Source organism: Musca domestica, unplaced genomic scaffold (genome assembly GCF_030504385.1).
Source record: "Musca domestica strain aabys unplaced genomic scaffold, Musca_domestica.polishedcontigs.V.1.1 18, whole genome shotgun sequence".
NCBI lineage: Eukaryota > Metazoa > Arthropoda > Insecta > Diptera > Muscidae > Musca > Musca domestica.
In genome coordinates this window covers 7,936,906-7,957,537 of record NW_026712238.1, presented here as the reverse complement: position 1 = coordinate 7,957,537, position 20,632 = coordinate 7,936,906, and the positions used below count along the sequence as shown (strand labels likewise).

At 35.5% G+C, this 20,632-nt stretch overlaps 5 protein-coding genes across 8 annotated transcripts in view; 3 read left to right on the top strand and 2 right to left on the bottom strand.

Annotated features, from left to right (window-relative positions):
* The window catches only part of LOC101887767 (probable phosphorylase b kinase regulatory subunit alpha), a 28,839-nt gene extending 28,610 nt beyond the window's left edge, over positions 1–229 (top strand). For both annotated transcript variants that reach the window (XM_059120912.1, XM_059120908.1), the window contains one exon: positions 52–229. In XM_059120912.1, coding sequence (XP_058976895.1) covers positions 52–157 — 106 coding nt within the window. In that variant the 3' untranslated portion in view covers positions 158–229. The remainder of the gene's footprint in view (positions 1–51) is intronic.
* Positions 230–1,492: 1,263 nt separating this feature from the next.
* Positions 1,493–2,242, top strand: LOC101887929 (probable phosphorylase b kinase regulatory subunit alpha). Its single transcript, XM_020039678.2, has 2 exons — positions 1,493–1,825; positions 1,904–2,242. Exons 1-2 carry the CDS (start codon positions 1,571–1,573, stop codon positions 2,225–2,227), a joined length of 579 nt encoding a protein of 192 aa, XP_019895237.2. The 5' UTR covers positions 1,493–1,570; the 3' UTR covers positions 2,228–2,242.
* A 1,740-nt stretch (positions 2,243–3,982) lies between these two features.
* Positions 3,983–7,772, bottom strand: LOC101887429 (T-complex protein 1 subunit beta). Its single transcript, XM_005191662.4, has 4 exons — positions 7,621–7,772; positions 5,956–6,645; positions 4,507–5,134; positions 3,983–4,439 (listed from the first exon to the last, which is right to left on the bottom strand). The coding sequence occupies exons 1-4, from the start codon at positions 7,621–7,623 to the stop codon at positions 4,153–4,155; spliced, it is 1,608 nt and encodes a 535-aa protein (XP_005191719.1). The 5' UTR covers positions 7,624–7,772; the 3' UTR covers positions 3,983–4,152.
* A 1,616-nt stretch (positions 7,773–9,388) lies between these two features.
* LOC101900727 (uncharacterized) overlaps positions 9,389–20,632 on the top strand; it is a 211,836-nt gene continuing 200,592 nt past the window's right edge. Inside the window, exon 1 of the mRNA XM_059120898.1 lies at positions 9,389–10,544. The gene's annotated coding sequence lies outside the window, so the exon portion shown is untranslated. The remainder of the gene's footprint in view (positions 10,545–20,632) is intronic.
* On the bottom strand, positions 11,264–14,140 carry LOC101888101 (transcription factor 15). Of its 3 annotated transcripts, none has more exons than XM_059120900.1 (3): positions 13,805–14,140; positions 13,602–13,750; positions 11,264–11,435 (listed from the first exon to the last, which is right to left on the bottom strand). In XM_059120900.1, exons 1-3 carry the CDS (start codon positions 13,936–13,938, stop codon positions 11,314–11,316), a joined length of 405 nt encoding a protein of 134 aa, XP_058976883.1. In that variant the 5' UTR covers positions 13,939–14,140; the 3' UTR covers positions 11,264–11,313. The 3 variants fall into 3 exon arrangements, with proteins under 3 accessions (XP_058976883.1, XP_058976884.1, XP_058976885.1); XM_059120901.1 differs by having other exon boundaries at positions 13,602–13,747; positions 13,805–14,139; XM_059120902.1 differs by having other exon boundaries at positions 11,276–11,435; positions 13,602–13,732; positions 13,805–14,084.

Here is a 20,632-nt window from a genome sequence, read left to right as displayed (position 1 = left end):
TTTAAATGAAATCTAGTGACAATTAAAATAAATGTTTTCGTTTTGTTTTAGTGCTCCCAGCGGTAGTTATGGTACCATGACCTATATGGCCCGGGCCGTGGCTTTGGTCTTGGATTGTGTTCCTAAACATGGCGAAATGGAATGCGCCATTTGCTAATCCCCCACATACGTTTGCTTCATGAAGAATATTGTTGTCGAAATTAAATTATTTTCTCTAGTTTTAGTTTTGTTTCGTATCATTTATTTTATTTTTTATTTTTTGCTGAAACGCCGCTATACATCAGATAGATGTAGGATGTATATGAAATGTTTGGATTGTATTTGTTGTTGGTTCTTTGTTGCTACAACTCGAAATGTAATACATAATTCGTTTCTTGCGTTAACAAATGAATATATATAAAGACCTTGTTGGTAGCCTGGAGAGCAGTTTTAAAACATAACTACCTACTTTCTTTCACTCGTATTATTTTGAAAGTATAGTTGTGATCACATGATATCTGCTCTGCCGCTTTATTACATTTACATTCAATTGGGTCCAAACATTTTTATTATTATTATAGTTAGTAGTCAATTTTAAAATGTAAATTGCATGAAGAAACCTTTCGTGATGATGTCAATGCAGTTTAGAAAAAAAAAAACAATTTGAAATAAACTTTTAATGTTTTTTTGAAATTTTTAACTTAGGAAAGTGTGTTTTACTTTCGTGTAGTCTGTTGTTATAAAATATATTCCGAGCAGAAAATATCCATCTTGAAGAAGCGGTGTGTTGGTCTTCTATGAGAAAAGCTATTGGTCTTCTATGAGAAGACCTATTGGTCTTCTATGAGAAGAGCTCTTAGTCTTTTATGAGAAGACCTCTTAGTCTTCATAAAAAGTCCTGTTGGTCTTCTAAATAGAAGACACTTCTTCTATGAGAATAACTTTTGGTCTTCTATGACAAGACCTATTGGTCCTCTTAGTCTTCATAAAAAGTCCTGTTGGTCTTCTAAACAGAAGACACTTCTTCTATGAGAATAACTATTGGTCTTCCATGAGAATAACTATTGGTCTTCTATGAGAAGACCTATTGGTCTTCTATGAGAAGACCTATTGGTCTTCTATGAGAAGACCTATTGGTCTTCTATGAGAAGACCTATTGGTCTTCTATGAGAAGACCTATTGGTCTTCTATGAGAAGACCTATTGGTCTTCTATGAGAAGACCTATTGGTCTTCTATGAGAAGACCTATTGGTCTTCTATGAGAAGACCTATTGGTCTTCTATGAGAAGACCTATTGGTCTTCTATGAGAAGACCTATTGGTCTTCTATGAGAAGACCTATTGGTCTTCTATGAGAAGACCTATTGGTCTTCTATGAGAAGACCTATTGGTCTTCTATGAGAAGACCTATTGGTCTTCTATGAGAAGACCTATTGGTCTTCTATGAGAAGACCTATTGGTCTTCTATGAGAAGACCTATTGGTCTTCTATGAGAAGACCTATTGGTCTTCTATGAGAAGACCTACTCCAATAATTCATCTACGCCCAATAATCATGCCAACATTACTATTAATATATCTCAATCTGAAGGAATGCTGGAAGAAGGTCGCGTCGTTACGGTTCGCGATTTGTTGAAGGGATTGTATGAGAAGGCCTGCCAGCAAAAACTCTGGGGGCTTGTACGTCACACGGCCGGTATGTTGGGCAAACGTGTTGAAGATCTAGCCAAGGCTGTTACCGATTTGTTGGTGCGACAAAAACAGGTTACCGTTGGTATGCCGCCAAATAATGAGTACACCATTACGGCGCCATTGCCCGAGGCGGATCTAAGGCAATTGATACATGATGTGAGTATTAAAATATTAACTTAATTTATTTATGAATATTTTTGATTCATTAATGCAAAATATCTTTCCTTTTTCCAGGCTTATGGTGATGACGAAAGTACGGCCATGTTAACCCAGGAGTTGATGGTCTACCTTGCCATGTTTATACGCACGGAGCCACAACTTTTCCACGAAATGTTACGTCTGCGTGTCGGCTTAATTATTCAAGTTATGGCCAAGGAATTGTCGCGTACCCTAAACTGTGATGGCGAAGCTGCTTCGGAACATTTGCTGAATTTATCACCCTTCGAAATGAAGAATTTATTGTATCACATCTTAAGTGGCAAAGAGTTTGCCGTCAGCAGTGGTAAGTTAAAATTATACACCAACATTTTCTATAAAGAAGGCCTTTTTACCTCTTGACCTTCCATGAGAACATTTTTTGGACTTCTATAAGAAGAAGACTTCTATGAGAACACCAATTCGTCTTTTAAGATAAGACCAAATCGTCTTCTATGAGAAGACCAATTCGCCTTTTAAGATAAGACCAATTCGTCTTCTATGAGAAGGCCAACTCATCTTCCATGAGAAGACCAATTCGACTTCTACGAGAAGACCAATTCGTCTTCTATGAGAAGACAAATACTGCATTGACATCATCACGAAAGGTCTGAAATAAACTTTTAATGTTTTTTTGAAATTTTTAACTTAGGAAAGTGTGTTTTACTTTCGTGTAGTCTGTTGTTATAAAATATATTCCGAGCAGAAAATATCCATCTTGAAAAGCTATTGGTCTTCTATGAGAAGACCTATTGGTCTTCTATGAGAAGAGCTCTTAGTCTTTTATGAGAAGACCTCTTAGTCTTCATAAAAAGTCCTGTTGGTCTTCTAAATAGAAGACACTTCTTCTATGAGAATAACTTTTGGTCTTCTATGACAAGACCTATTGGTCCTCTTAGTCTTCATAAAAAGTCCTGTTGGTCTTCTAAACAGAAGACACTTCTTCTATGAGAATAACTATTGGTCTTCCATGAGAAGACCTATTGGTCTTCTATGAGAAGACCTATTGGTCTTCTATGAGAAGACCTATTGGTCTTCTATGAGAAGACCTATTGGTCTTCTATGAGAAGACCTATTGGTCTTCTATGAGAAGACCTATTGGTCTTCTATGAGAAGACCTATTGGTCTTCTATGAGAAGACCTATTGGTCTTCTATGAGAAGACCTATTGGTCTTCTATGAGAAGACCTATTGGTCTTCTATGAGAAGAAAGAAAAGGCCCATTGGTCTTCTATGAGAAGACCTAATGGTCTTCTATGAGAAGACCTAATGGTCTTCTATGAGAAGACCTCTTGGTCTTCTATGAGAATACCTATTGGTCTTCTATGAGAAGACTGATTAGTCTTCCATGAGAAGACCTATTGGTCTTCTATGAGAAGACCGATTAGTCCTCTACGATAAGACCTATTGTCATATATGAGAAAACCTATTAATCTTGAGAAGATCTCTTGGTCCTCTATGAGACTACCTATTGATTCTCTATGAGAAGACGTTTTGGTCTTCTATAAGAGACCTTTTCGTCTCCTCTGCGAAAACCTTTCGGCCTTTTATGAGAAGAGCTTTGCGAATTCTATAAGTGACATTTTAATATTGGTGAACTTGGTAGGTACGCCAAGTTTTTTTTTTTCTTTTTTTTTTAAATTATTTGCTGGTGTTGTTTTACTTGTCCCCCCGTTTTGATTGCAGATAATTCTGTGAGAAACAATTTGACTATTATCTCTATAGGTTTACCTTCGAAAAATCAAAGTCCATACTGAGTTTCTCGGCGTATTGACCATTTTGAAACAGTCTTTTTTATTTGTTAAAATTATAAAAACTAAATGAGGTTTTGAAAGTAAAAAGCCGTTATTTAAGTGTATTATAAATACATAAGGTGTAGCTTGGTTTATTTATTTTTCACATACTTTAAGACACATTTAAAATTTGTGTGGCGTAAAAGAAAAATAGTATTTTTTTCTTGGTTAAAAAAGAAGCGTTGTGGAGGCGAACTTGTTTTGGCTTTGCCAAACATAAATGCGACACCCACATAGTTTTTTTTTTAAATAAAAAGTAGCGCAAATCATAGACAGGGGCATAGTAAAAAGTACTGAACGTAGTAGCTTAATATAATACGATAGGATGAAGTTTTAATAATTTTGTGTATTTTTTTTGTTGTTGTTTGTTTGTTTGAGGTTAATAAAATAAACATTTGTTTTAACAAGAGAAAATTAATATAAACACATTGTTGTAAATGTAAAGAGAACATGAGTTGTGTGTAGATAATGTAAGTAAAATAGGATGATGATTGACTTAACAATAACCACGGTCGGGAACACGTCTTCTGGGGGCACACTTAATGATATCATCTACACGCAATATCATTTCGGCGGCTTCGGAGGCAGACATAAGAACTTGACGTTTGACAGCAAAGGATTCGGTAATGCCCAATTCCTTCATATCACCAACTTTGCCCTTGTCCATATCCAGACCCATTGTGGTCTTGCCTTGGGCGTGGGCAGCACGCAATTCGGAAATCAATTGAGCAGAATCATAACCAGCATTGTCGGCAATAGCAGTTGGCAAAGCCAAGAGAGCACCTGTAAGAAAAAATGATCCGTAAATAAATGAATTAGAAAACACGATATCTTCCTTCGTAACACTTACGTGCAAAAGCTTCCATGGCAATGGCTTCCTTGCCAGCTGTTTCGGCAGCCTTTTTGAACACGGCATTTGCCATCAAAGCCTCTGAACTGCCACCACCATAAATGACACGAGACTCCTTAACTGTGGCCGCCAAAACACACAAAGCATCGTGCAACGAACGATCAGCTTCGTCCAAAATTTGTTGTGTAGCACCACGAATAATAATGGTACAGGCTTCACCCAATTTGACTCCGCTGAAGCGCAACAATGTATCCTCACCAATCATCACCTGTTCAATGAGGTCACATTCGCCCAACTTCACCATAGAGGGGTTATCAAAAGTCGAAACGATTTCACCGCCTGTTACCAAAGCCAAACGTTCGATACCATCAAAATCGGCATGTTCAATGGCCATAACTCCAGCATCGGCAAACAGCTGTTCAGGGTAGTTGTAAATCAACTGACGATTGATGAATACATTACAATTGTGATTGAGAATCTTTTGGACTTTGTCCTTCATTTTTTCCTTTTCAGCCATTTCTAAATCGGCAATTTTAGCTAAGGAATCTACTTTAATGGTACTGCCGAACACTTTGATTTTATCTGTGTCCATGGGGGTGTTGGCAATGAGAATTTTGGCTTTCTCAATCTAAAAATAGGTGAATTATATTAGGCATAGATTAGAATCGTATTCAATAGAGGATGTTAAATATAAAATAGGCATTTTGAGATCACTTATATACACATCAGATTATTAGACGTACTAAATTATTGTAGGTAACAGGGTTGTCTATAGACTCTTAAAGCCTCTTTACTGGGTCATCTTAATATTCCTTTGAAGTTCGTCCGAAGATTCCCATCAAGTAGACGACTCCAAAGAGTGCCTATAAATGGCCCGGAAATGAGTTTTTACATGACCCAGAACGGAGTCTTTATACGAGCCAAAAAGAAGCGTTTAGACGACCCAAATTGTTTTTAAAGGCCCAAAAAAAGTATCTAAACGACTTTGAAGCCATTCTTTATGGGAGTTTTCAGGTCGTTTTCAGTTCGTCTAAAGACTGCCTTTTTGGGTCATCTAAGTTGTTCCTTCCAGAGTCGTTTAAAGACTACCTTTTCGGACATCTAAACACTTCCTATTGGGTTGTTTAAAGGCTCCCTTCAGGACCATTAATAGACACTGTTTGGAGTCGTTTAAAAACTCCATCCTGGGTGGTCTGTAAACTTCATTCGGAGTCGTAAAAGAGCCTTAATTCTAGGCCGATAACAAAATGTCACTGTTTGATGCTTGAATACACACTTCTCATTCTCACATTTGTTGATTATTGTAACTCCATCGAACTCGTCAAAATGGCTGTGATATGTATAAGAAATGCAACATAATTCACAACCAATTCGACGCGTCGATAGAGCACACTTTGTTCTCCAAGCCTAACGTAATTACATATTTATAAAATATTCCAACACACTTACCCTTTGTGGTTGATGTACACCGGGCTTCTTGTCCAGCAAGAATCCCTCATCCAAGAACGAATCATCCAAAGTACCACCTGTCTTTTTGATAATTTGAATGGCATGCAATTCTCCGGAACCCTTCAAACGCAAAACAGCATCTACAGCCAACTTGGCAAAGAAGTCTTTGTGTTGATGTAAAATCTTGGAGGATAATGTAGTGCGGGCAATATTCATAAGATCTTCCTTGAATTTAGCATCATTGGCGGAGTTGTCTTGGGATGCTTGGGTGAGAGCTTCACGGGCAATATTAGTAGCCATACGCCAGCCGGCAATAATGATTTGTGGATGAAGCTTTTGATCAACCAATTTTTCAGCTTCACGCAACAGCTCGGCGGCCAACACCGTAACGGAGGTGGTGCCATCGCCAACTTCTTCATCTTGAACACGAGACATGTCGACTAAAATCTTGGCGGCAGGATTATCGACACCAACGCTTCTCAAAATGGTGGCACCATCATTGGTGACTTCCACTTTGCCAGCTTGGCGGCCGTGAGCCACGAGGATTTTGTCCATACCCTTGGGGCCCAAGGTGCTTTTCACCAAATCACCAATGGCAATAGCACCGATGAAAGATGACAAACGCGCCATTTCGGCCTTTTCTTCCTGTGCCTCATTTTTGAGAACACGGACGGGATTTAATGACATCTCCTAAAAATAGAAAAATAGTCAAAATACATTATTAAAAGGGGATGAAGGAGTGTAAAGGGGAGGGTAGCAGATGGTAAACAGCTGTGATGGGAAATAAAAATGTCATTGATCTTTTGGCTGTTACTGTACTGTCAAATCTATATTGTTGTTGTTGTTTTTGTACTTGAGCAGACGACAGGACACAAACGTTTTTGCCGGCAGCAGACTCAAACTATTCATTTGTACGTTGGCAACCCTATGTAACATAAACCGTTTTAAGGAGTGTGACTTTTCGGCATAACCTAACATTTTTCATACGGCAAGAGATTTTCTATTCCAAACAAAAGGAATTATTTGTATAATTAAAAAAAAAAACAAATGATTGAATCATTCTTAAATATTCAATTTAAAATTCTTATGTTTCAAACACACATTTATGGCATCTTATATGGGTGTAAAATTTATGTATATGCATGAATCATACACCAACACGCCGTTTACCACCAAATGGTTATATCTCGAATTTTCGACATTCGTTTGTAAAAATCTTGATCGGCAGTAGAATTTCTTTATGGTTATTAAACAAATTTCATAAATTTACTTGGAAAAATCATAGTTTTTGCGAATTATCTCGAATAAAATTCTCACGTGCATCGTCTAAAACTCTACAATACACACACACAGCTTACTGCCGCTGCCTGTCTCATTCATACGCCTCGCCGCTAACACCACCGCAGCAGCAGCTGCTGCCGCTAGCTATTGTCGATGACTTTTTCACTTTATTAAATGATGCGGTCATTGTGCTCCTCTGTCGCGCAATACAAATTTCTCATTTTCTGCGTCCGGAGCTAACACCCGGCAATTTCACATTGTTTTATTTTCCATATACACACGAAAAATCAATTCCATTTTATTTCCTTTTAGTTATTGTACGATAAACTTTGTTTTTTAATTCAATTCATTGTGATTTTTACAGGATTTTCATTAAATTATTACCATTTTATTTTGTTCGAATTTTATGCACTACACACGATGACAAATGGCGATGACAATGACAAATGGAGTTGGTAGCAGATTAGGGATGCGCAAGTTATTAGTACAGTAATCGAATAATCGATTATATGGAGGAAAATAATCGAAAAATCACATTGTTGTTAAATCGATTTTCTTGTTAATCGGTGAGGAGACAAATAGCGTTTAGTTTTTTAAGTGTGTTTTAATAGAAAGTGGGAAAAACAAGTTTAATATATGCCGTTTATTCCCCAATACAAAATGTATGTGACACTGGCCTAATTTTTTAAGGTATGTTAATATAGTTACATGTTAAATTTAATTATCGGTAGGATGTTATCGACAAGTTTCATAGTTTTTAGCTTTCATATGTATTCTAATATTCGATTTTTATAGTAATATTTTATTTATTTATATATTCGGTTTTTATAGACTCCACCATAACATATATATATTTTGGATGAACATAAAATTGTTGTCTAGATATTTGGTCTCTTCCCGAACTGCAAGAATGCAAACGCTTTTACTACGATAAGCGGTTTCCCTTTATGATATCGAAGAAAGTTGCAAAACTAGTACATTCTTGCAGGTACTGGAACAGAGCAATTATAAATAAATAAAGTAGTTGAATCTTTTAGGTTCTGGAACAGACCAAACAGACGAAGAAATGCTCTCACCGTTTATCTTCGAAAAAAGTCGGATCAGCAGATGTCGTCTATATCGTTTTAGTGGTTTGAGAATCTTGAAGTCACTAAATTCTAAAATGTTAAAAATATCATAAACTATGGGATATTTGTCATTTGAATATTGTTCCATAATATAAGATAATTGAAGATTTCGTGATGGCATTGAAAAATATCGGAATAATCAAGTAAAATTCTTGAAAAAACGATGAAATGTGTTTTCGTAGTCGAGTGGGTCGTCTGCGTTAATCAGTATGTTGACTATGCAAAACATGCTGACAGCCACCTGGATAAATAGTCGAAACTAACTTTTCGTTGTCTATATTTGCATTTGTCTATGGCCGTACCAAAAGATTTGCTTTGCGTACATAAATATCCAACTTCTCGCCATTGTCAGGCATATTGTAGGGCCGTGACACCTAAATACATTTTAAATTCCTGCTAAGTATTTGTTAGTCCGAAAAATATGTTAAGGGCAAAACAGAATGAACGCTCTACACGTTATTTTACGTTTGACATCATCAAAATTAACAACTACCAAGAGAATTTATATGTCGATAATTCACAACGCGTCCATTTTGCGTTGGCCTTAAGGTAAAGTAGTATAGACGCGCTTCCCGTTAATTCATATCTCACATAATCGCTAAAACAACATTTTGAAAAGTACGCCATCTACATTTGACTGTAAACTTGTTATAGATAACACTGTATTTCCAGCAAATATGTTTTTTGTCTTCGATTAATATCATCGTAGTGTAGGTAGTACTGTTGTTATGTCTTTGCTATATACTGCATTATCAAAATTATCTCTCTGATTTGGTGACATCGCACCCATACTAAATTATACAACTGCTCCCTCAGTGTGCCATCGGATGTTGAGCAAAGCGCAGCACAAGTGATTTAATTAAAATAAAAATGGATTTATTGTTTTATCAAACGGTTGTATGTATAAAAAACTAAAGAATATGTTTATTTGTGATGTCGTTTCGATAAATTACGCGAATTGCATAGGTAAATCGAATGAAATGTCGGGACGGTACGGTAGCAAGAATGTGGTGTTTTATTGTGATTTTTATTCAAATTAAGTTAAATTCTTGTGTTCGTTGAAATAATTGTTAACAGAATCCTCAGAAAAGTGATTCCAAATGAAAAGTTTTGCAATTTTATCTGCTTATTTTAAGAATATAGAAAAAATTAATTTATTGGCCAAAAAATTTGCAGCGTCCATTGCAAATGTAAACAGAGAGCAAAACCAAAGAGAGCCAAAAGCAATAACGATGGTGAGTTAGAAATGAGCAGAATATGAATGTTGTTGATAAATAGCTGAAATCAAAACAAGGGGATTCTGTTGTAAATTCCTGTGGATAGCTTTTTTAAGAAAACAAGTGACCTGTACCAGAAAAATTAAAAATTATTAAAATATCTAATAAAATAAATATAAATATTATATTTTTTGTTAAAGTAGGTGTAAATAAATACAAAATAATCGCGAGTGTATCAATTTCTGTAGAAGCTTAGACACTTTAACCTTTTCAAAATTGTGGAAATATGATAATTAAAAAAAACAGTCTGGTCTACTTTGTTCTTGTTTTTTGTTAATGTCAGCCTTTGTGTACATACCAAATTTTGCAACTGTCCAGTCAGTGTGCCATCGGTTATTGGGCAAAGCGCAACACAAGTGATTTTATCTAAATTAAAATTTGTTTTATTCGTATATCAAACGGTTGAAATGTATAAAAAAGTATAAAAAATGTTTATTTGTCATGTCGTTTCGATAAATTACGCGAATTTCACCGGTAAATCGAATGAAATCTCGGGACGGTACGGTAGCAAGCATGTGGTGTTTTATTGTGATTCCATTCGAAAATTAAGTTAAATTCTTGTGTTCGTTGAAATAATTGTTAATAGAATCCTCGGAATAGTGATCCCAAATGAAAAATGTTGCATTTTTATGTGCATAAAAAATAAATTTACAATTTTAATTTATTGGCCAAAGAAATTTGCAGCGTCCGTTGCAAATGTAAACAGAGAGCAAACAGCAAAGAGAGCCAACAGTAATAATGATAATGAGTGAGAAATAAGTGCGTTGTTGGTAGAGAGCTAAAAGGCCAACCAAGAGAAGTTGTTACAACACAATTGTATTATTGTTTAAAAAAACATGTACAAAAATATATTTCATGGATGATCGTCAGAGTATATGTTTTAAATACATTTCGTATCTTAATGGTAAGTAAAAAAATTTATTTAAATAAATACACTAAAATAGTAAAATTTATTTATTTACACAAACTATCATTGACACTGTTACAAATTTACCATAGTATGTTAAGTTTGTCATTCCGTTTGTAACACCTCGAAATATACATTTTAGACCCCACAAAGTATATACATTCTTGATCAGCATGAAATTCTATGTCGATTTATCGATGTCCGTCCGTCTATCCGTCTGTAGAAATCACTGTAGGTTCCGAACGAAATGTATATTATGTCTGCAGTACTTTTGGTATTGAAAATGGGCCATGTAGGTCCACGTTTTGGTATAGCCCCCATATAACGGTACATCCCGATATTCGATATTTTGGTGATTTTAGCGACATTATTCACCGGAATTTTTTTCAAATATGGTATTTGAAGTTAGTAATGGATACTACAGACTAAGACAGAAAACTGTCTGTGCAGGTCCACGTCTTCGTATAACCCCCATTAACGGTACCTCCCGATATTCAGCATTTTTATGATTTTAGCTACATTCTTCACCGACTTTTTTAAGTTTTGCATTTGAATATTATAATGGCTTATGATAAAAGTTACCTATGCAGGTCCATGTCGTCGTATGTACTCTATATACATTCGGTATTTTTAAGATTTCAACAGAATTTTTAACGGATTTGATTAAACGATTAAAAACGAAAAAATATATTTAAAATGTTATTTATTCATATAACTTACAAATTACAATTTGATAGATAAATTATTAAAGCTAGAATAGAATTAATTAACATTTATTTAATTTATTGGCACAAAACGTACATATACTTGTCCGAGATCCTTCTTCTCGAATATCGCTGCATTGATGTGATTGTCCGGAGTATAATGAGCAAGGTTTTTCTGTGTTGCCTGTAAGAAGATTGAGATTAAATTATAGTAAAATTGTGTTTAGTCCTTGTGTCCTTCCTATCTCAAAAAGGGTTTCTGATTCCATATTGTGATATGCCTATCAAACTATTTCTGAAAGTTCCCGATTTCAATGATGAACCAACACATCATCATATATCTATCCAAAAATTGTGTAAAAATGGACGAACTGACCCACTTCTAGCTCAATCCATCCGATTGTTATTTCTATTATACCTTACATTATACTATGGAGTGTATACTAAGTTTGTCATTCCGTTTGTTTCATTTCGAAATTAGTATTTTAGACCCCCAAAGTATATATATTTAGTATTTGCAGTTACCATTTTCTTTGACAGGTAATTGTCTACCTAGGTCCATATAACATACATATTAAAGAACATCCCAAACTAAGTATTTTGTGGATTTACAAAATTTTCAACAGAATTTTTTGGAATGTATTAAATTTCATATTTCAAATAGGAAATTATGTATATGATCCCATATTTTTTTTTTAATTTTGTATAGTAAATTTCTAATAACATAATATAAGATACGCCTCTCAAATACTGGACCTCGCTCAAATACTGGACCTCGATACTGAAAAAGTTTAACTGTCCAAAGGGCGGAGGGTGTAAAAAGTTCGCCGGCTGAGTTTAGCAGTTTTTTATACCCTCCACCATACTATGGAGGTTACATAAAATGTTGTAATTCCGTTTGTAATTCCACGAAATACTTATGCCTGACCCAACCACGTATATATGTACAGGGTGAGATGAAAAAACTTCAACCAACTTCAGACTGCTGTCATTTCTAAGCCACTCGTCCGACAGCTGTTAAAATTATTCCAGCGTACAAAAGCATTTTGGTAAGAATTTTCCAAAAAAAATTATCCTTGATGGAATTTAAGAAAACCACAAGTGGCTATCGTTAGAGCACTCCAGCATTTAAATATGAATAAATCTTTTGTGTCTCGTCGTACCATCGCTCGTTAGCGTGATACTGGAACGTCAAGGAAGTGGACAGAAGAAAACAGCAACATCAGCAGAAATAGTTCGAAAAGTAAAGATGCGTCTTGGTCAAAACACGCTTCGCAGTGGCCGAAAATTGGCCCTTGAGCTGAACATATCGCAATATTCCATTGAAAAGCTCGGGGTAAAGCCATTGAAATTCCAAAAAGTGCAAGAACTTACACCGCAACAGAAAATAAATAGACTCAAAAGAGCTAATAAGTAGCTTCGCTTGGTCGAAAGTGGTGAACTGACGAATTTGATTTTCTCCGATGAGAAAACATTCGTTGTCCAGCAGTTTGTAAACAAACAAAATGATCGTGTCTTATTTAACAAAGAGGTCACCGGAAAATGTACGCATTGGTGATGGTGTGGGCCGCGATAACAGCCGATGGTCGCTCTCCGCTCGTATTAATCGACTGTGGCATCAGAATAAATACCGAATATTATCGCGGAAAATATTCTGGAGGGTGTATTAAAGCCTTGGACACGCAAACATTTTGGCGGCAGACCTTGGACATTCCAACAGGACTCAGCACCATCGCACTCAGCATGCGCCACCCAAGAATGGTTACAAAATGAGCTTCCTCATTTCATTTCCAGCGCACAATGACAACCATAATCTTCAGATACCAATCCGTTGGACTTTTGTGTCTGGAGTATTTTGGAAAACAAGGTTGACACTAAAAATATCAAAGTGTCGATCACCTTAAGCAAGCGCCTCGCCGGGAATGTGCCAAAATACCGCAGAGCAACATTCGGGCAGCGTGTGACGGTTTCATTGCCCGTTTGAAGGCCATAATTCATGCCAAAGGTGACCAATTCAAACGAACCTAAACTTATTCTAAAATTTGATGCTATTTCCGACATTTTTTGCTTTCATTCAATAAAATTTAAAAAAAAAAAATGTAAAAATTATGGCGTTTGACTTTGTTGCAGTTTTTTTATCTCACCCTGTAAATGCTTATAATTTCGGTAATTAAAGAACAATTTTGTCAAGTTGGCGACCAAAATAAAGTAGTCCCCTTTTAATTGAGACTTTTCATTCATAATTTTGAGTTTTAATTTTACCTATATTATCGGCTACTCAAAAAATGTTCTACAGGTGTATTTTAGGACGGATTTTCATTTAGAGATTTTTTGATTTTTTATTCCTCACCTGTAACTATGACAGCATCCAAATGTGAAATATAACTTTTCGCCAAACGTAATATCTCAATTTTCGACAATTTACGGTCATACGGTTCCGTGGGAATCAGGGTGCGCAGGGTGTTAAAGGCACTGTTTACACTGAAAATATATGGACTTCTTTTAAATTCACTCAATTTTAAATATTTACACTTCAAATTCCTTCTATCATACCTTTGAGTTCGACAACGTTCACGAGCATTTACTGCATGTCTGGGTTTGCCATTCGATGAATCAGATTCTGAGTGGCTTATACGACTATTCGAACACATATCCATTTGACCATCATAGTTCGTATAGAATTCCATGGCACGATGAATTTGAATACCGTATTGATGAAAAATTAATAAATTCTCTAAATATTTTTTAAGTTTTGTCGGTTATGCAGATCTTTTCTTGTAATTTGTTGTTGATGGCTTTCACCCACACAAGTGACTGAAATCATTACATTGTTCTCGACGGCACTTATAGTCACTCACTGGCTAGTTGTTAGCTCGCTCATTCAGTGAGTGTGGCAGGCAGGCCGCCTGTCATTGGGTATTCCCCACTTCTCCACAGCCTCCTTGTAGTGAGAATGGTCTCACTAAGATCGTTGGACATTGTTTTGTTTGTTTTAATCATCATTGCCATCATCACCACGGCAGTTGTGGAACATTTAGTGAGAATAGAATAATTTTTTGTTTTTATTTTTTGAGGGATATCATCAACAACAAGAGAGGATTTTAATGGACATTTGAGATGGCTACTGTGTTTTTGTTATTTTTTTGTGGGTTCGAAATTCTGTACGGCAGAAACAAACGCACATTTGTACAAACACACACAAATTTATGAATTATTTTGTGGCATTAGTGTTATTGTTTTTGGGGGCAACCAACCAACCATCCATTCAGCCCATCCACATGCGCTCGCGCACTGCCATAAAACTAAGAAGAGAGGAAAAAACTCTTGGTCGAATGAGGAGAACTACAAAGATCTGTAAAATGAATTAAGTCATTAACGACGACAAATTGTCCATACAAACACTTGTTGGTTGTGGAAGATGTATGTGAAATACCGATTTCGAGGGTGGTTAAGGTGAGGAAGTAAAATGGACCAAAAGATGACTACTATGGGTAAAATACAAAAAAATGATCTCCAGTAAATGGGCGCGAATATAAAATCCTTGGAAACTTTGTTAATATAAGTCTTCGTTTCGGAATAAAAATATCCTTAACAATTTAAAATAGGACCAACTTTTTAAATAGCCGCCATCTGTGAAAAGAATCTGAAAATGAAAACCTGAAAAAAATCAATGGAAAACATGATAGCTCACTATCTGGACATATGCTTTAGGAATCGTCGAGAGATGCTATGGCATTGGATAACTATTAAAGTTTTTGATCATAATTCCGAAAAAAATCAGACATTTCATTCATTTTTTATAACCTCCATTTTCTGGAGAATATATATAATTCGTCATTCATTTGTAACTCATCGAAATTAAAACGAGTTAAATAGTATCAGTCGGTTTTGCCGACAGATGTATACCCCCAGCCTTGATTCAAACTGTTGACCCGTTATGGGGGAGGTTCCGAAGCAGTTGGACAATATTGACCAATTCGTATCTGACCTAAGACTTATAAAAACATTACAACGTGTTTTGGGTTTGGACTACAGGGTGAGATAAAAAAATTGCAACAAAGTCAAACGTCATAATTTTTACAATTTTTTTTTTTAAATTTTATGTCGGAAATAGCATCAAATTTTAGAATAAGTTTAGATTTGTTTGAATTGGCCACCTTTGTTACGAATTATGGCCTTCAAACGGCCAATGAAACCGTCACACGCTGCCCGAATGTTGCTCTGCGGTATTTTGGCCCATTCCCGGCGAAGCGCATGCTTGAGGTGATCAACACTTTGGTATTTTTTAGTGCCAACCTTACTTTCCAAAATATTCCAGACACAATAGTCCAACGAATTGGTATCGGGAGATTTTGGTGGCCATTGTTCGTTGGAAATTAAACGAGGAACCTCATTTTGTAACCATTCTTGGGTGGCGCGTGTTGAATGCCATGGTGCTGAGTCCTGTTCTCTCACGCTTGCAAACAATATAATGAACTGTCACTGGAATAATTTTAACAGCAGTCGGACGAGTGGCTTAGAAATAACAGCAGTCTGAAGTTGGTTGCAGTTTTTTCATCTCACCCTGTATTTTCCGGGAAAAATAATCTAAGACAATTTTGCCGCCAGTCCGTCTATCCGAATAGAATTAAAATAGGAAGCTAAAATTTTGCACAGATGAGTCTTTTGTTCACAGGCGGATCAAGTGCGAAGATGGGCTATATCGGTCTACGATTTCGTATTGCCCCGATTTTCGGTATTTTGATGATTTTAGCCCATTTTTTAAAGGATTTATATGAAATTCTATGCAAGGAGATTTTTGTAAGTACTTTACTCCCTGGAAGAGAATTATCTATATAGATCCACGATATCGTATAGCTCCCATACAACGTACCTCCCGATATTCGGTATTTTCATGATTTTAGCCACATTTTTCAATGGAATGATCTGAAATTTAATGCAAGGAGTTCTTTGTGAGTATGTTACCCACTGGAAGAGAATTGTCTATATACGTCCACTATATCGTATAGCCCCCATATAACGATACCACCCGCTATTCGGTATTTTGATGATTTTAGCGACATTATTAACCGGAATCTCTTTAAATTTCGTATTTAAAGTTCGTAATGGATACTTCAACCTATGACAAAAAATTGCGTATGCAGGTCCACGTCTTCGTATACCCTACATATAACGGTACCTCCGTTTTTTCGGTGTTTCGGTGATATTAGCGACAATAGTCAACGGAATTGTTTTAAATTTCGTATTGGAAGATTCTAATGGGTACTACAACCTATGGCAAAAATTGCGTATCCAGTTCCACGTCTTCGTGTAGTCTCCATATAACGGTTTTCAGTGGTACCCCGCAAAGGGTTAAAAAAATATCTATTTGTATAAAAGAGTAGTGAAATAACTGATCGATTGACCTGGAATCAACGCCAAGACAAAACGACTGAAGCTAGAATCTGGAAATTTTGAACTAGGGTCAGTTTTGGTTGGGTTTTTGGAAATATGCACTAAAAGGGTAAAATGCAGAAAAAACTATTACTTTACTACGGAATGAGCTAGAATTCTGAATAAATATTTGGAATGAGAGTCACTGATGGAGTGCCGGAGAGATGTACCAAAGGATTTTTAGAAATTCGAACTTTAAAGTTACGAAAAGTTCTAAAATTGTACTTAACTTCTAAAAACGTACCATTTGTTATTATAAGATGTGGTAGATCTAAAAACTTGAGGCTTGGCATGATAATCAAGGTTGGAAAGTTTGGTTTGATATGGAAATCTGGTTTTGGAAATGTGTACTAAGTGTGCGAATTGTTCTAAATGGTACTAATCTGCCCAGCCCAGACGCTAATAATCCCAGCACTATCCCAAATTTGGTATTGAAGTCTCAATTGGTATCTGGAGTTGGTTTTCTGGAATGTGTAAAGCCTGAAATTTTAACTATATGTAACTTTTGGTGCCTTGGCTAAAATATAAAGGTGGTTTTGGAAATGTGTACTATAATTGTACGAAAAGTACTAAATGTTCTTAATTTTGGTATTGGAACTGAACTGAAATGTTAAAAATTGGTATTGAGTTCACTGTTGGTTCTAGGGTTCAGATATGGAGATGTTTAAATAGTTTTGAATGGAAAAAGTGAGTGTGGGTCCATTGTGCAACGGTGTTACGAATAACCTCCTCGGTAATCTTCATAATGAGAGATTTTGATAATTTTTTTTTCCGGAAAAGGAAAAACTTGAATAACATGTAAAACCTTGACCGTCTGAAAATTTAGTGCGATGTGTGAAGTTTGGATAACAAATATTGTCAAAATGATCAAATTTGTCATTTTAGTACTAAAATTCTAACACTTTACTATTTTTATAGGTGGACTTCTCGCTAACGAGCGGGCACGTGCTAGTACAACATAAATGTTTAACAATAGGAAGTAGACAAAAACTTGGAATAGTACTTGTTCTTTGCAGCGTTTTCTTCATTATACCACAATTTCCATACTCCCCTCGTACAAGTATGATCAATGTTCTCGGTGCATTCATACATTAATTTTATTGTTTGTGCTCATGAAAACGCTTTGGCCACTGTATGGACATTTATTGTTTCGTTTTTTTTTCAAAAACCGAAAAAAATATATTCACAAGTTTTTTTCTGATCGTTTTGCCAGCTAACCGTTAATGGGTGGGTTAACCAAGAAATGAGAGAAAAAAACAAACAAAACGGGGGTGTGTATTTTGTTGTCATTCTTTTGGGTGGTCAATTACAAGCAGCTATTTTTAGAACTGGGAAGTGCATTGCTATCTAAGCTGTAGGGCCGTAGTTGGTGATGTGATCTTTTGGGTAATGTGATACATGGCATCGTGTGTCTGGCATGCGCTCCTAAAACGGAAAACGGAAGTGGGAATTACCGTCTACACAAATAACTGAAATAGAATGAAGAAAATATTGTGGCATATTTTGAGTCCTTGTCCAATATATCTCGTGATGGCTTCCTTATTCCTAATTTTTTTATTTCACAAATTTAGAAATAAGTGCAGTGTCCATTGCAGTCAGTTTCACCCACTATTCTTTTCCTCGCCACACAATGTTTATTGTTTTCATTTGTGTGCGCCTCTTTAATTTTCTGTATTTCTTTTTAAAGAAGCGTGAACGAATAAAAAACGATTTATTTAATTAAAAATTTTCGCCGATGTTCGCTTAGATAAGTTAATTAAAATGAATTTTTTTCAATAAAACATTTATTTATTCTGGCTTCTGTATTCGACATAAATTGTTTCATCGAATTCTGGGAATTTATGGGCAACATCATGTGGTGTATATTAGAGGAGGGGTTTCAATTGTGTTGGTCATTTGTGAAGAATTATACAATTAAATGAATATTGAAAGAAATTTAAATAATGTACAGACATTTACGAGATGTCATCACCCTTGACCTTATAGAAATGTCACTTAACTTTTTTCTCAAATAAAATATAGCGTGTCATGAAATAGTTTCTAATCAAGATTTTTTTGTGATTCGAATGAGATTTGTCACTTCTAAATTTTATATATCAATGACACGCAATATGGTTCGCGTGCCTTGTTCATAAACAAAATGTATGCACCCGTAGAATTTTATGGGATTTTTGGATAATGAAAATGTTGATTATAAACGAGTGAGTTTACGAAGGTATTGCTGAATATCGAACAAAAAGTATAATATATAATATATCAGATTAAAAAAAAAAGAATATTTGTATGCCTTTTTACCAGAAAGTCGGAATTTTTTTTTTAAATTTTTGTGTGTTTGTAACACTCTTAATATAAATTTTAGATCCCCCAAAGTATATATATTCTTGATCAGCATAAAATTCTATTTTGATTTTGCGATTTTCGTCCGTCTACCTGACCGTCTGTGTAAATCGCTCTAGCTTCTAAACGAAACGAAGTATGTAAATAAAACTTAACTTGGAGGTGTTTTTATTTCTGCAGGAGTTTTTGTATTGAAAATGGGGCCATGTAACTTTACCTCCAGATATTCGGTATTTTGATGATTTGTGTCACACTTTTTACCGGAATAGTTTAAAATTTGGTATTACTACTTGCTATGACAGAAAATTGCCTGTACAGAACCAATTTTTCGTATATACCATATGGCGGCAACTCCCAATATTCGGTATTTTAAGGATTTTAGCTAATGCGGAAAATGCGGAATTTTTAAAATTAAAACCGTATTTTTCAACAGATTTTTTTTTAATTTAGCAACTTTTTTCCAAATGCCGGATGGGTATAAAATGTCCGGCCTGGCAGAACTGAAGTGGTTTTTTCTTGTTTAAATGATTTTTTTTGGCCAAGAGGCATTTGTTTTTATAACCTACAACACAATGTGTTAGGGGTATTATAAGTTTGATTAGGCCAAAAATTATGTAACACCTCGAAACATTGGTTTCCCACATAGGAAAGTGTATATGGATCTTCCTATCTCGCCGAGCTGTGTCGATCTAGCTATGTATGTCCGTCCGTCCGTCTGTCAATGTTAATTTGTAATCACTCTACAGGTCGCAAGCATGACCCGATCTTCATGAAATTTAGAATGGAGGTGGGGCTATAGCCAGAATAGAAGCCTATTGCTTTTGGAGATGATCCTGATTTTGCAGCTGTTATAAAGGCGACAAATAGAAAACAAAGGACACGAAATCTCGCATGAAGTTAGGGTTTAGGACAGTTGGTAGAATAGACCACTACTTTTGTGACAAGACTAGAGACTCCTCTATAGAATTCGCGATTTATACCCAGGAAATCCCTTCAAAAAATCTACAATTCATGGCCAGAAAGTCCTTAAGAATTCCACGATTCATTATGAATTTTTCAATTTATGGCCACGGCGTCCCTTCCACGGTCCATGGTCGGAATGTCCTTCAAGAAATCCACGAATTTTATCTCTAAAATCCCAATATTTTTGGTCAAGGGTGTTTCAAAAAAAAATTCTTCAAAAAATGTGGATTGTACTCTGGATGCTTTAATGTTAGTAATATTTACATCAGACGAATTTGTCAACATTGGCCAACTGCTTCGAAACTTCCCCCATAAATGGTCAACGGTTTGAATAATCATAACTCAAGGCTGAGGGTATACATCTGTCGGCAAAAAATACTTTTTAACTTGTTTTTTTATGGATTTCGGATAGATATACCATATGATTACTATATATCCAATAATCAAAACTCATTTATTCATTTTGATAGTAATACAGGAAAGTGCGGGGTTAGGGAAAATCAGGTATTATTTTTACATTTTATCAATTTTCAAAACTTTGAACATTTTGAACGAATTGGCCGATAATCTAATATTGAGCCAGTATTTGGTTGGACGTAGTTTAAAAAATGTCAGAGACTAATTTTAAATATTTTTATTGTGGTATTG

Coding starts and splice junctions, on each gene's coding strand:
- LOC101887929 (XM_020039678.2), top strand. CDS start 1,571: ATGCTGGAAGAAGGTCGCGTCGTTACGGTTCGCGATTTGTTGAAGGGA. Junction 1,826..1,903: donor TAAGGCAATTGATACATGAT/GTGAGTATTAAA, acceptor TCCTTTTTCCAG/GCTTATGGTGATGACGAAAG.
- LOC101888101 (XM_059120900.1), bottom strand. CDS start 13,938: ATGGAATTCTATACGAACTATGATGGTCAAATGGATATGTGTTCGAAT. Junction 13,751..13,804: donor GAACGTTGTCGAACTCAAAG/GTATGATAGAAG, acceptor TGAATTTAAAAG/AAGTCCATATATTTTCAGTG. Junction 11,436..13,601: donor GGATGCTGTCATAGTTACAG/GTGAGGAATAAA, acceptor ATCTTCTTACAG/GCAACACAGAAAAACCTTGC.
- LOC101887429 (XM_005191662.4), bottom strand. Junction 5,135..5,955: donor GTGTACATCAACCACAAAGG/GTAAGTGTGTTG, acceptor ACCTATTTTTAG/ATTGAGAAAGCCAAAATTCT. Junction 4,440..4,506: donor TGCCATGGAAGCTTTTGCAC/GTAAGTGTTACG, acceptor TTTTTCTTACAG/GTGCTCTCTTGGCTTTGCCA.